At 32.8% G+C, this 15,982-nt stretch overlaps 1 protein-coding gene across 7 annotated transcripts in view; it reads right to left on the bottom strand.

Moving 5' to 3' along the window:
• Nucleotides 1–15,982, bottom strand: part of NELL2 (neural EGFL like 2) — a 300,577-nt gene that overhangs the window by 160,901 nt on the left and 123,694 nt on the right. For all 7 annotated transcript variants that reach the window (XM_039882249.1, XM_039882250.1, XM_039882245.1 and 4 more), the window contains one exon: nucleotides 2,416–2,507. In XM_039882249.1, coding sequence (XP_039738183.1) covers nucleotides 2,416–2,507 — 92 coding nt within the window. The remainder of the gene's footprint in view (nucleotides 1–2,415; nucleotides 2,508–15,982) is intronic.

Below are 15,982 nucleotides of genomic sequence, written 5' to 3'. Positions count from 1 at the left end.
CACAGGTGAGTCTGGAAAAAAAAAAAATTGAGGATTTCCCAACAAAACTATAAGGGAAATGAGGGCAGGATTTATGTCACTTCATTTAATATGGCTGAAAAGCTTAGAGTTTTAGATATCATGTCTATAAGAACTGTTTTTATGAAGTACTCCTTTCAACATCTCCCTCTTCCTGGTTTATTTATGAAAAAGACCTTCTCCAAATCATCATAATCTCTTATCAAGAAAGTGGCAAGAGATGTATATATAGTAGAGTCAAATGCTAGTCTTCCTTTGGCTTGACAGTAATACCCATTCTGGTTCTTATTTTCAGAACCACAGTGTTTGGCTGTGTTACTATTCAAGTCATAGACTCCCAGGACATATTTTCAAGGCCACATAACTGATAAAAAAGGAACAAAGAAGGACTGGAATTGTAGCCCAGAAAATGGAAGCATAAGAGAGCTGTTAATTATGTGAAGGAGTAAATACAGAACCTAAGGGGCCTGAAGGGAGAAAAAACAATGGAAGTCCTTACTGTCAAGAATTTAGTCAAGAACTACAAAACTTATAATAATCTGTGCTATATAATCAATATTAGCTTGATGTAGCTCTTGAACACTGTAAATACATAATACACAAAAGATTTTAAAGACACTATGAAAAAAGAATATAAAATATTTCATTAAAATTTATAATGATTACATGTTAAAATAATAATATTTTGGATATATCAGGTAAAAAATTTAGCCCAATAAAAATTACATTTGTGACTTGCATCATATTTCTATTGGACAGCACAGCATTAGAGGGTAGGAAATGGTGCCTTTTTTTGAGTAAATAGAAAGTAACATTTTGTTCATTCACTCAATATTTACTAAGCACCCACAAAGTTGTCTATATAGACTTCTTACTAAACCAATTTAAAATAAAAGAATTGTATAGCTATTTTAAAATCAGATAGGCAACTACTCCAGTAAATGTCTAAAGGACGATTATTAGTATTATGGAACACACTGGTCAAATGAAAGGAACACACACACACACACACAAACACGCACTGGACAGATAAACTTCAAACACCCTCAAGATTTTTAAATTTAGAGTTTACCATTAGAAAACAGCTGACAAAAGTTATCTACTTCCCTTGAAGTAAATTTTCTCTGATTCCGTTTTCTCAATATGGAGTCACTCGTTCTCCCTCTAAGTCTCCCAATACTCATATATCTATAGTGGGGCCTACTCCACTCAAAACAGTATTGGTATAGGAATGCTGATAGAAAAAGACCCATCTTGAAACACAGTTCAGCAATTCCTGTTAATAATGGTCCTATGCCTCAGCTCCCTTATTTTTAAGATGGTAACCTATATCATAGGAAAGCCGATTTAAAGCCAAAGAAGCAGCTACAATACTCTATAATGGGCATGAAGAAATTAGAGCTTTCATGTTCTAGAAATCAAATCTGTCACAGCCTTGCCTCTTTACATCTCCTCTTTGCTTATCCCAAAGGTCTTCCAACTTAAGATGCATAAAGCGTGTAGCTGGCTTTTTTCATATTCAATTTATCTTGGCAAAATTCTTAGAATTTTCCTTTCCTCAACACTTAATATTCATACAAATGCTCACAGTTTATCGGTGGTGCCAGCAGAGTAAATCACTTATCCTAATATTCTACATAATCTATACATACTAAATCATCTAAAATCCATGTATGGGAGGCATTTAAGGAGAAAATTAAGAATGAAATGGTAATGGAATGCTAAAGCAAAAACTTTACATGTAGACAGTTTCTTTCAGACAGAATATGGTTTGAAATATAACATTATGGTCAGGAAATATAACATTATAGTCTATAAAAGTCAAGTATAAGAAGTGCTAGGAAACATTTAGTTTTTCAATTAGTAGGTCAAGAAGAAGAATTAAAAAGAATCACATTTGCTTCAGAGCATACTTTAAGAAACCAAGGTGATAAATTAATAAAGAATTCCCCATATAAAATATTCCTCCCAAAATGATTAAGATCAATATTAGTCTCATCTCCACCCAAGAAGTAATTTTTATTAAGTAATTTTTATGTTTTATTTTTAGTCGAACTGAGTGTTATTTCTCATATGGGTCAAAACCATAAGAAACAATAGGCTGATTCTATATCAACATTTTCTTCACAACAGTAAACGAGGGGTTGATTTGAATTTGGAAAATATAAAACAACTTCATAAAACTTTAATTTGATGAAAGAGCATTTTTATTTATATGTTTGCAAAAATAATGAGAAATTCTATACATTTGAACTATAATTAGGATCTTAAATTTTTCTTTGCCTTAGATGTTTTAAAGGTATTACAAGGGTGAGATGTTAAAAAAAAAAACAAAAAACATTTACTGTGTTTATATAACTGAAATATTTTTGAAAAACTCATGAAAAGTTTCCTTACCTTGCACTCATAGAGAACACATACTCCAGAAGAGGAATAGACCGTATTTCTTTCTCCTTCAAAGTAGGTTCGCCCTTGAAATTGGCATATTGCTTTGAAATAAAAAAAATACATATATATATTTTTGTTTTTATTTTTCTTTAAAAAAAATAGCTTAGAAATGTTCAAATTTTTATGCAACAATATTTTACATGTTCTCATACCTTTTCAAAGTTTTTAAGTAACTACGAACCTAAATTTAATCTAGCATAAGGCACATGCAGGCTCAAGTTATTATCATGCCCATTAAGTGCAGAGAGTAAATAAATAAAGTACAGAAAGGATGAGGGGCAATAATGGCAAGTCAGAAGTAGAAAAAGGAGTTCTGACAAGCTGCCAGTTATTTGCCTGCTAGATGATGTCCTACTTAGGACCTTATTAAGTGGTGCTTTGGGCAGCTACAAATCAGGGGCAACACAAATAGGAGAAAAGTTCATTTTTAATATACCATCACAGAATTTTAAAACAAAATTAGAAAAAAAGCTATATTCATTTCAGCACATACATGTAAGTTTTATATTTTATGGATTAGTATTATTGATTTATAATTCCATGTTAGTATTATTTTATTTATAAGTACAAATATGGCACCCTATTTAGGATTTGAAAGGTCTTAATCTGGGCCTGCCTTGTTTTCATCACAATTAAATAAAAATTTAAAACATAACTTCAGCTTTGATGGGAAAAACATTTTTAATTAGTGAAAATGCATAGAAAGTATCAAATACTTTTTGAAACCTTTAAAATATTTACAATTTACACAAACACCTAGCCAAGGGAAATTGTTTGTTTTGAAATAAAGTCTCACACTATCCATGTTGACTCATCATCTAAACAGAGACAAATTTACCCTGAAGCTAAGTAAGCTTAATCTTCAGTATCTGTCTTTGGCTTAGATCCTTCCTAAGATTCTGAATTACTTTTGTTTTCATAATTTTGTACTGTTTTTCTTTGAAAGGTTACTCGATATTATAGATGCTTTGAAGCCCCATAACACCTATATCACCCCAAGCTAATTATTTCAAAAGACCAGTGGAAGTAATCATCTGACAGGAAAAGACTCAAGCAGTTTGTTAGCCCTATTCACTAAATCCAATTTTCAATTTTAACTGCATGGATTTTACAAAATAGATGTGCATATGTCCTTTTAATTTAGCAATAAGAATTTGAAGGTTCTTCCTCTTCAGAATATATATATTCCCATTACCTTTTAAATATCAAGTTACATATAATAATTTATAATAAAGAAATTAGACATATTTTTTATTAATAATATTAAGTATATATATGATTGTACAAATACTCATATTTAAGGTATAACCTAACTTTCACCTTCACTGAAAAATTAACTGATTGTTTAAAAGCTGCATATTTAAATAATGGATAGCATGCACATTTTTAAAATGTCATCCTTCAACTGATCTCCTTACTCAGCTTTTATTAACAAATTTCACTACATCATATATATAACTGGCAAATTGATTTTAAAATTTTAGAGTATGCTGCAAAAGAATACAACTTAATTGCATAAATTATATTATTTAACTGGCTGAAGCTTGCTCACTCATGAATATTCAAAATGAATCACAAATTTATCAGTTGCATACTGTCATATTATGCATTAAAATGGCCTGCACATTTAATGAACCTGATTAATTATAAAATATATCTCTCCAACACATAATTTTTAAGTATGCTTTTCTTCTTATGTGATCCTGTAACCTCAAAATAAGATTTGGAATATTGTGTGTTCAATTATACTTAATAAGTACTACATTTCATAAGATAATGAGAATAAATAAAATCTTACTTCTACGTAGGACCTGCCATTCAAAGGTTTCTAAGCCTATTATATGACTTGATAACTGCAGCCTATTTAAGTCTAAGGGTATGCTGAAGAAAAAAAGTGATGCACCAAGTCTTTCTTAAAACAGAGGGGAAAGGAAACACTGTAAAAAACACAAGGGTAAATTCTCCTTACACAAAGTCTTATGATAATTTAATATTCATGCAGAGCAGATGGACCTTCTGTTCTAAACTCTTAATTCAAAAGACTCAAATAAGCAACCTGTGGGACAATAAGGCACCAAATGGAGCTTGGCAGAGGGAGGAAGCACAAAGACGAATGGGACCACAAGTGCTTCATTTCCTTTCAAGCGATGAGCACAAACAGGGTGAACTTGGCTTAGAGAGAACCCAAAGTAAGTGATTTTTTGCCTTGAACTCAGAAAATCTATAATTATCCCTCAAAATACTACAATGAATCCTGAAAATACCATTAAGGTGGCTCTGGGACTTATAGTAGAAACTCAGTATATACTTTAACAAGCATATACTGAGTTTCTACTATATGTCTGTTTCTACTACATGTCAGTAGTCTGCTAGGTACTAGGATTCAAGGATGAATTTTTGAGCCGTCTATTTAAGATAAGTGCATTTTATGTACTTTCCCATATATATGTTATACTTTGATTTTAAAAAAAAATAGAAATGCAGATTATTTTGTTCCAGGGAAGGAATAACAATAAAAACGATTTATTGAATAATTTACCGAAAAAAAGTTGAATGAGACATGATTCATGTCCTTACTGTTTAGTAGGGCAGACAGACTCATACACAATTAACTACAATGAAAGCCAAACTGGAATGCTATAATTCATAAGTTATATGTAAATACAGGAGACTGAGTAGCGAACTTTTAAGAGGAGACAACTGGATCAAGGCTGAGGAAACAAGAGCTGGTGAAGGACCCAGACTCTGGCATCATCTACTTAGGGCTAAGGAATAAGGAAAGGAAAGGAAATGATTTTACTGGAACCCAACGTGAGTCAGGTTATGAAGGCAAGACTGCCTAGTGAGAGCGTAATCATGAAAGACACAGCTACTGCCAGAAACACAGGCTGGTGCAGTGAAGGAGCAGGGAAAAAACATGGCCAACTCTCCCTCCTCCTGTCTTCCAATTTCCTGCCAATGCCAGCTGGCCAAGAGACCAGGGTGATGCAGTCTGCAGAAGTCTGGCTTCTGGGGCAGAGAGTAGGGCTGAGAAGGACTGAGAATGGAACTGGGAGCATAGGGTACCCAGGAAGATTAACCAGCACCTATCATATTAATTCACTTTAGACCATAAAGAGGTCTGGTTTACAAGGACAGGTTGCTTAGAAGGTCATGAGAGAGTGAAACACAGAAAAAATAAAATTTTAAGAGAAAAAGTGCAGACATTTTAAAAATGCAGATTCACTTTAAGGAAAAAATCCAGGTAGCTTGTCAAAATGAGTTCCACAGGTAAGCAGAAGGCAAGACCAAAGAACTGAGCCCTTTCAAAACAGAAAGGAAAGATGAGTAGGCCTACATCCTGATTTTACCAAGGTCATTCCTGCAGGTCTCAGGAACAAAGCCTCAGAGATAGTAATCACTGTGACTACTATGACTGCAAGAACGTCTATAGAATTCTCTAACTGCAATGTACCTGCCAGCTTATCTTTCCTAAGTATAATCACTTCCTAGACAAAACAGTGAAGAAATAATTGTTTTTGCTATATTTATTCTTTAATTCAATTGCATTCATATGTTCATAGTTAGAGGTTTCATTGCTTTCCTAGTTTGAGTGTGTATGTTTGCATGTGTTTGCATGTGTGTTTATATAGAGCTAAGTTTCTTATGATATAACTCCAGATTCCTATGCCCCAAATTATTTACTAGCTTAAAGAAGAATTATATCAACTAGATTACATTTTCAAAGATTTACGTTTAAATGATTTATTGATTATATTGCATGTATATATTACATATGTATTTTAAGATGTGAAGTTTCTAGGGAAATGAATAATAATTCATGTATACAGGCTTATCACTTTGCAGACTGAGAAGCTAGACCCCCCTGAAATAAGACCAACCCATACCACTACAGCTACTCTTAAGTTATTAATATTAACCAATGTTAAGTACATATTTACTGCGACTCTGGTACATACTCCTTTGTGCAGAACTCCAGGAGGTATCATTCGCATCACAGTCTGTGTGAATTATGTCACCCAGAGTTTTCCAGTACACAGCCTCTTCAGCCATAGGTGGGGACATAATTAGAACTTGGGGAAATGCAATAGGATGATATGACAATTGGTATATATGTTTTACTAAGGCTATATTAAACATCACTAATTACATAGTTACTAGCATCATAATTAAAAGAGAATTTGCAAAAGCAATTAATGTGAATTATTTTCACTTCATTCCCCCCCTCCATTTAAACAATTAACAAGAATTAGGAAGATAGAAAATGGAATAGAGGCATATTTGATAGTCATCAGTTGTGAAAATGTGAAAAGTAATTTATAGCACAGAGTGAGAAACAGGTAAGTGAAAGAAGCCAGTAAAACTCTAAAAGTCCTAAGTTACACATTAAAATCCTGATTTACTGGTTATTAATGCAAACATATAAAATGTAGGTCCCTCTAAATGAGATTTAAATCAACTTCTATAAACCTCTGTAGAAAGAATTATCCAAATCTATAGAAAAATATTTTAGAATATAAAAGCAAAAGGACATCCTATTATATTTCACTTCAAAATATTTCCTCACTGCATATTTAGCTTTTCCTTTAATTACTAGAGGAAAAATATATGAATCTACTTTAAACTTCCCAACTGGTATCAGCATCTTTAAAAATGATCTGACACAAAATTAAAAGTTATAGATACTAAGAAGAAAACCAGTATAACTCACATAGGTGAGAAATGAGATTTATAGTTTCTTTAAAATTCTCTTTTGAGCATACCAGGTGTCCGTGATCTTTAGATTGTTTAAGCCATCTGTTAAAGACAGAGTTGTGCTTAGTACTAACTTTTATATGGTGTGCTTTGAAATCTTGATTTCCTCTAGGAGGGGTCTTAAAAATCCCATGTACAATGGCAGTTATTTCATTCTTAAATGAAATCATATTTATTAGTGATATACAAATTGAAGCTGTTGAATGAGAAAATATCTCATTAACTGTAATTATGTATATTTGTAATTTTGTTATAGCTTTTAAAAATAATGTACAGTAAATGCATTCATGAGGCAGGCTAAAATTCTGTGGAGTCAAATAAAAATAAATCTAAAAGTGTTCCAATATTATTAAAAGCCTCCAATCAACCATGCTGCATATATTCAGCCCACAATCTTTTTTGTAATCCAGACTCATTTAGAGTCAGTTCTTAACAATATGTTTGTAATAAAAGTCTTGAGCATTAACTATTATAAATTAATTTTTCCTTCTTCTACAATGCTTAAATCTCTCTTTTAGAGCACTGAACACATTTTCCTTTTCTCTAGGTAGTTGTGCACTTTTTTATCTTTCCTACGCAAGGACAGGGACAGTATCTTATTTGTCTTTGAATCTCATTCAGCACCCATCACTGGCCCTGCATAATAAATCTTAAAGGTTTGATGAATTTTTTTTAAGTTCTCTTCCAGCTTTCTGTTTGATGAAAAGCCTGAAAACAATTCAACTGGACATCTCTGATCTTCACATTTCCCTTTAAATTTGGCCTTATCCTTTGTTTTGCCTCTTATAATAAAGGTTCTATAACCTGGGTCTCACGGAAAATTTTGTCCTTTCAGTAATATGGCAGCTTACTTTCCACTGCAGTAGAGCTGAGCACCTGAAAGGGGAGCAGCTTTTGTCTATCAGGTTAATGAAAAAGTAACTGGCTACTCTCATAGCAGCAACTTACTAACGTGAATAATACAAAGTAACATGTACAATGAAAGTCAGCTTGGATAATTTGATATCAAAACCTTCTCTTTCCGCTACAGAAAACCAATTTTTATGAGTCAATGCTATTTAAAATGATCAGAATTTGAGAGTGTTTAAATAATTCACAAATTCATTATTTATAAATGATTGCTTTGTTTAAATCTCGTTAATTGTTTGGGAATTTAGTTTGCAAAATTAATATTAAAGTTTAGGAAATAAGATCACGAAAGTAGATGTGCAACTCTCCTTTGTAATTTTAAATATATCATGTCCTTGGGCTTCTAAAGGACCAAAGAGTGCTTTTCTTAGGGGGCCTTAATTTAGGTCAGTCGCCTATTCTTCCAAAAAGAGAACAGGCCCTGAAACACCATAAATCTAGCAGTAGTGAGGGGTTAGGAGGCAAAGGAGAATAAAAATAACTTCCAGAATAGAACAAAAGCAAAAATTCTAACACCCTGTCCAGATCAGCCTTTAGGTTCAGGGGCTATATACTGGGAAAACAAAAATTGGATATTTAAAGAATAACAGCAGAAAGACCAAGTTTATTACTGGAAAGAGGAATTCAGTGCTTTGACCCTAATTTAATTTTACCTATTTAGATTGAAACTGAATTTATTCCAAAATTTTTTCATTTAGCTACCTTTCCATCGCTGGCTTTATTGTTGATACTGGCTTATATAGCATAGAATAGATTCTCTAAAAAAAGACAATGTAATCAATTAATTTAGTCTCCTGGGGATAAGAAAAACAAATTTAATGAGTAGAGGTAAAGATTTGGAAAAAAATACAGTATTCACATGAATACTATTAAAAGTGATAGAACATGAATACAACATGAGGTGACAGGTTTATCACTTTAAAAGAAATGTAATGTATAATATAATAAGAAAAAGTTCACACATTGTCAGTTTCAAAGCCAGGACTAGAATTCATCTGACAGTCCTGTGTATCTTTTCTTACCACTAAAAGTCGAGGGAAATCAGTCAAAACTTAAAAACCTAATCATTGCTTTAACACTGAGGAACATTTTCCCCAAATGACTGGTACCTTTAAGACACGTGTTGCTTCAATATTATAGGGAAGGAAATGTTGAACATGGAAATGTTTTGTAAATTTTAAAGCATGTTCTTTTTTTATTATAAACCACACATTAGTGCTGAGTTAAGAGATTATAAGTAAAGACCATGAAACAGTGATTGCGCTGGTTTAAAACAGCCTCTTGTGTACAAGCAAAACAAAGAAGAGGGAAAGTATTGGGGGTAGCTCTCTTAGGACATATTTTAAATGCAGTTGTCTGAGAGGTATATTAAAAACTCCTTCCATTATGCCACAAATACGAGTGAAGGGAAGAGAAGCAGCACAAAGTTAAAGGGAGTCAGATCCGTGTAGAACAAGACATGCAGAGGGAACAGCACAATGAGAAGGGAGGAGAAAGCAGAGGAAGCAGCAGGGGACAAAATTTTTAAAGTGTACTTGAGATGGAGCAGAAGAAAGGAAAGCAGGAAGCAACGAAAGGTTAAACAGGAGAAGCAAAATAATTTCATAAAGACTTGCAGCAGAGTGGCAACACCTGGTGGAAATGAGAAGCATTTATGATAACCTATTGTCTGCCAAGCCACTAAGCACTATTTAAAGAAGGCACCTTCCTCCCTACAAGGAGAATTCAGTCTGATGTGGATGCACAAGTAACTACATACAACTCAAAAGCAGTGTTGGAACAGAAAGAAAGACAGAGTCTTAACAAGGACGGAATTAGAAGTGCTTCGTAGATGAGCATTTGAAAATGAGCACTGAAGGAGAAACATTTTGACATGATTTGAACAACGGAAAGATTATTCATGATATATTCAGAGAACAGAAAAGAATAATAATTATAATAATATACTTAGCATCTGATCCTAAAGAACATGTAGTCAAGATACCTATAGAAGCAGGAACTGATTTATTATAAACTGATTTTATAACCAATTTATATGTTCCCAACACTACTGGACCAACAGTTCTCAACTGTGGATGTACGTATATTGAAAAAACTCAAAAAGCATTTAAACTCTATTCCCTAGCTACATGCCAGATCAATTAATAAGAATCCTGAAAGTAAAACCTGTGCCTCTTTATTTTTCAAAGTTGCCTAGGTACAGCTAAGCTTGAAAACTATTTTACTATGCATAGAGAAAATAACTAGGAAAAGAGAAAAATACAACATTCAAATGAGGACAGTCACATAGATAATCAGTAAAAGCCTTTTTAATCTATGTTATCTAGAGCGGTATTTGGTCCATTGTTTGGAAAAAATCAGTTTCAGTGAGAAATCACAGACAACAAAAAATATGTACCTTAAACATTTTAATTTAAAACCAAATCCACGCAAATTCAACCATGTTTTGAAGTAAACCACCTTCCTTTAATATGAATTCTTTGTGCATCATTGTAGTCTTGATTATATAAATAAAACTTATAAGGTATTGCCTATAATTTCTAACTTTTAAACATTTTTTAATTAGAATAAGATACTTGTCAAGCAACCTGATGAAGGATCGTTCTAGTACTACATATTCTTCTACGTTTTCCAGTTGTCTTACTGACATCTAATTCAAAAATATATTTTTTTAGCAGTTTGAATTTATCAGCTTTTTCCAAAACGTTCAACCTAATTTTTATTTTAAAAAGTATTTCTTGTTCATATAATATTTCATTGTTTTCCATATTATATATGTATATGTATTTATAGCAATTCAATAATATTACAATGACAATATGATTACAACTGACACCAACTGGGAACCAACACCTATCTCTTGGTTAGCAGGCAAATCATGTCGTAGGAGCCTAAGTGTACAGGCTTAGCTTCGAGTTCAGTTGATACCTTTATTTTTAACAGAACCAGTGGAAATTGTAGATGAGTGCATCTCAAATCACCTGATCTTATTTGAATGAAGATCCTGATTAGGTAGATATGTGGGTGGGAACTGAGATGCTGCATGTCTAACCAACCAGCTTCCAGGTAATACTGATGTTGCTGGTCCAGTGACCACGTTTTGAATGACAAAGTTGTAGATCACTGATTATTAACTCTGCTTATACATAAGAATCACCTAAGAAAATTGTTGAAAATACCAGTTTGTGGAACCCAAACCAATTATATCAAAATCTCTATGGGAGGGGCCGGGGCTTCAGTATTTTTTAAGAGCATCAAAGTGATTCCAGTGTATAGCCAGTGCTGAGAATCACTGGTGTAGATTAAACCAACTAGTAAATTCAGTGAGCTTTAAATATAAATCTCCATCCTGGACAATATCAGAGAGTGACTCACAGGATATTGCTATATGAATCTGACCAAAATCATTTTATTCTTCTGCTATACTTAAGGATGACATCGTAAAGCTAAAGTTCTATTTCCAGTGTCATCTTAACTTCTAAATCATTTACTTATATTTACAACTTTTAAAAAAGTAATAGGAGTAGCTAAAGTGAAGGACAAGGGAGAGGATGAGGGAGAGAGGGAGGAGACAACAGGGGAGAGAGGATAAGACAGGGAGAGAGGAGTCACGTACACTGTAAGACTGGAGATTGAGCCTCATTAACTACAACTGAGTTGTATTGTGAAACAAAATGTTTGTTGAAATACACTTTTTCCTCTATTTTCAGACAATTTTCCCCTTAGGGGACCAATTAAGTAAAATTTTCTACAGCTATGCTAAATGAAACATTAAGGTCAAAATGTTAAACACATTAAGTCTGGAAATTAAGAATTAAATTAACCTAAACTTAACATTTCTCATAATAATATGTCAAAATTTGATTACATTTTCCTCGAAAGCCTCTGGAATTAAGAAATGAAAGGACTTCCCATAATCTTTCATGCTTTCAAAGATATCATATGTATTGATGCATTTCTTCCCACCTTGTTTATTAAGAAAAAAAGTTATAGAAATGTTCATTCTCATCTTCTCACTCAATAAATACTGAGTGGCTACTACATGTCACACGCTGTGGTGAGCACCAGGAACACGGCAATGAACAGAAAGATATAGACCTTGACCTCATAGATCTGCACCATAGAGGAGGATTCAAGGACAGCTAACCAGGCAAATAAAAAACAATTACAGGTAAAAAAAAAACAAGCAAGAATCTGTAAAAAAAAAAACAGAATCTGAGATACCGAATAAGCAGGAGGCCATTTTGGATTTGATCAGGGAAAACTTTGGATTGATCAGGGAATACCTCTCTGAGGAGATGAAATTTTAGCAGAAACCAAAGGCTGAGAGGAGCTAATATGGAAAAGAATGATGGGGAAAAAAATTCTAGGCAGAGGTGAAAATTAGCTTGGCTTATTAAAAAAAAAAAATTGCTAATGAATTCTAGCATGGAATTTTCTACTTATCTATTGTTACTGATTTCTAGTTTATTTGCATTGTGTATCAGTATATCCCATATAATTTCAATCCTTTAAAATTTGTTGAGATGAGCTTTATTAACCAGTATATAATCAATATTTATAAATGTTCCATGGGTGCTTAAAGGAATATATAAACTGCACCTCAGTAACATAATGGTCTATATACATTCATTAGGTTTGGATTATTAATCACGTTCAAGCACTCTGTATTCTTACTGATATTTTTGTGTGCTTGAATTACGTCAATTATTGCAGTTTCGCTCTGACTATGGATGCATCTATTTCTCCTTGTAGTTCTGTCAATTTTGTTTCATGTATGTTGAGGCTATATTATCAGATATATATAAATTTCAATTGCTATGTCTTTCTTGTGATTTGAAATTTTATCATTATGAAGTAACTCTGGTAATACGTTCTGCCTTGTTATACTTTCTCAGATACTAATCACGAGAAACGAACTTTCTTTTCCATGGGTTAGCTTTCACTGCTCTTAACCTTTCTGTATCCTTATGTTTTAGATGTACGCCTTTTAAACAGTATAGAACTATATTTCATTAAATTTCAAAATATTTATCTTTTAAACTGTATTGTTTAGCCCATTTACATTTAATGTAGCTAATATACTTAATCTTAAAATATATCTTATTTTGAGCTTTTTCTTTTTCCTAATTATGATGTTTCTTTTCTCCCCTATTTGTAACTGATTTAGGGCTGATTAATATTTCATTTTTCCATTTTCTCCTACACTCACTCAGTAACACATTTAAACACATTTTACTCTCCACCAAACTATAAAGTAACTATTATATTTTTTAAATTCTATACAGCCTTAAATAAGATATTATGATGATAATTGTTATATTGTTCTATCAATATTCATTTATATTTATTCACTATATACTTTTTTTTCCAGCTTTTTATTTTTCTAAAACATTTTTCCTTTATATCATTTTGGAATGTTATTCTTAAGTATTGAACTCCAGGTCAGACACTATTTTCCTTCTATATATCAAATATAATTTCATTCCCTTCTGGTTTCGACTGTTGTTATTGAAAAGTTAGTGTGCAGAATCTTAAAGGAGAAGAACAAAGTTGGAGGATTGATACCACCCAACTTAAAACTTACTTATAAAGCTACAGTATCCCAAACAGTGTGATACTGGCAAAAAAAAAAAAAAAAAAAATCAATGGAACGGAAGAGAGAGCCCAGAAATAGACCCCCATAAATACAGTCAACTGATCTTAGTAAAGGAAGCAAAGGAATACATGAAGCAAAGAGAGTCTCTTCAACAAATGCTGCTGGAATAACTGGACATCCACATGCAAAAAATGAATTTACACACAGACCTTACCCCCTTCACAAAAAATAACTCAAAATAGATCATAGACTTATCTGTAAAACTTAAAACCGTAACTCCTAGAAGAAAACATAAGAGAAAACTGAGATGACCTTGGGTAGGGTGATGACTTTTTAAATACAACACCAAAGGCAAGATCCATGAAAGAAATAATTATAAGCTGGACTTCATTAAACTTAAAACTTCTGGTCTGCAAAAGACAATGTTAAGAGAATCAGAAGACAAGCCACAGACTGGGAGAAAATATTTGCAAAAGACACATTTGGTAAAAGACTATTATTCAAAATACACAAAGAACTCTTAAAACTCAACAATGAGAAAACAAATAATCTTATTTGAAAATGGTCACCTTACCAAAGAAGATATGCAGATGTCAAATAAATATATAAAAATACACTCCACATCATATGTCATTAGAAAATACAAATTAAAACAATAATGAGATACCACTACACACTCATTAGAACGCCCAAGATCAGAACACTGACAACATCGACTGCTGAAGAGGATATGGAGCAACAGAAACCTCCACATACTGTTGGTGGAAATGCAAAATGTCTTCCACTTTAGAAGGCAGTTCAGCAGTTTCTTATAAAACTAAACATACTCTTATCATACAATCCAGCAACAGTTCTCCTTGGTGTTTACCCAAAGTAGCTGAAAACTTATGTCACACAAAAACCTGCACACAGCTGTAGCAGCTTTATTCACAACTGCCAAAACTAGGAAACAACCAAGATGTCCTTCAGTAGGTGAATGGATAAATAAACCATGGCACATCCAGACAATGGGATATTATTCAGGGCTAAAAAGAAATGAGCTATCAAACCATGAATAGTAGCTTTATTCACAACTGCCAAAACTAGGAAACAACCAAGATGTCCTTAAGTAGGTGAATGGATAAATAAACCATGGCACATCCAAACAATGGGATATTATTCAGGGCTAAAAAGAAATGAGCTATCAAGCCATGAAAAGACACAGAGGAATCTTAAATGGATATTACTAAGTGAAAAAAGTCAATCTGAAAAGTTACATACTGTATCGTTCCAAATATATGACGTTCTGGAAAAGGCAAAACTATGGAGACAATAAAAAGGTCAATGGTTGCCGGGAGTTTGGAGGGAGGGATGAATATGCAGAACACAGAGGGGTTTTAGGGGAGTGAAAATACTCTTTATGAATATATTTCATTACATATTTGTCCAAATCTCTTAGAATGTACAAAACCAAGAGAGAAACCTGAGGTAAACTGTTGACTTCATGTGATTACGATGTGTCAATGTAAGTTCATCCTTGGTAAGAAAAGTACCACTCTGGTGAATGATGCTGATAATAAAGGAGGCTATGTATATGTGGGAGCACAGAGTATGTGGGAAATCCTAGTACCTCCCTTTCAGTTTGGTTGTGAACCTAAAACTGCTCTAAAAAAGATAAAGTCTTAGAAAAATAAGTCAGTATGATCAGTCTATTCATTATTCCTTTGAGGGTAATATTGTCATCGATTCCTTTTTAAAATTTTTTCTTTGTCTTCAATTTTCTGAAGTTTCACTATATTGTGTCTAAGAACAAGTTTACATTTTTTTATCTTTCATTGGATTACCTAGGGTATTCTAAATTGCAGATTTGTGTCTTTTATGAGTTCCAGAACATTCTCAGATGTTTTCCTCTCCTCTCCTTCTGGGATTCAGATAAAGTATATATTAAACATTCTCCTACATCCTGCCTGTCTTCTTCCTTCTCTTCAGTATATTCCATCTTTTAAAAAATTTTTGTTCTGTCCTCTGGATAATTTCTCATGACCTACTTTCCAGTTCACTAATTCTCTACATACCTCTGCCTACTCTGCTGTTAAATCCATATGTTGAGGCTTATTCACAGTTATTGTATTTTCATATCTAGAGTTTGTTTCTTTTGTTCAAATTGGCTTTTTTATGTTCTCCTATTCCCTGGAGATAAACCCAGACTTATCTTGTTATTTCATTAAACATAATAAACAGACTTGTATTATGTTAAGTGTTGGTTAATTCTAA

The sequence above is a fragment of the Pteropus medius genome, unplaced genomic scaffold (genome assembly GCF_902729225.1).
Source record: "Pteropus medius unplaced genomic scaffold, Ma_sr-lr_union100, whole genome shotgun sequence".
Lineage (NCBI taxonomy): Eukaryota > Metazoa > Chordata > Mammalia > Chiroptera > Pteropodidae > Pteropus > Pteropus medius.
This window is presented reverse-complemented; position numbering and strand designations above follow the sequence as displayed.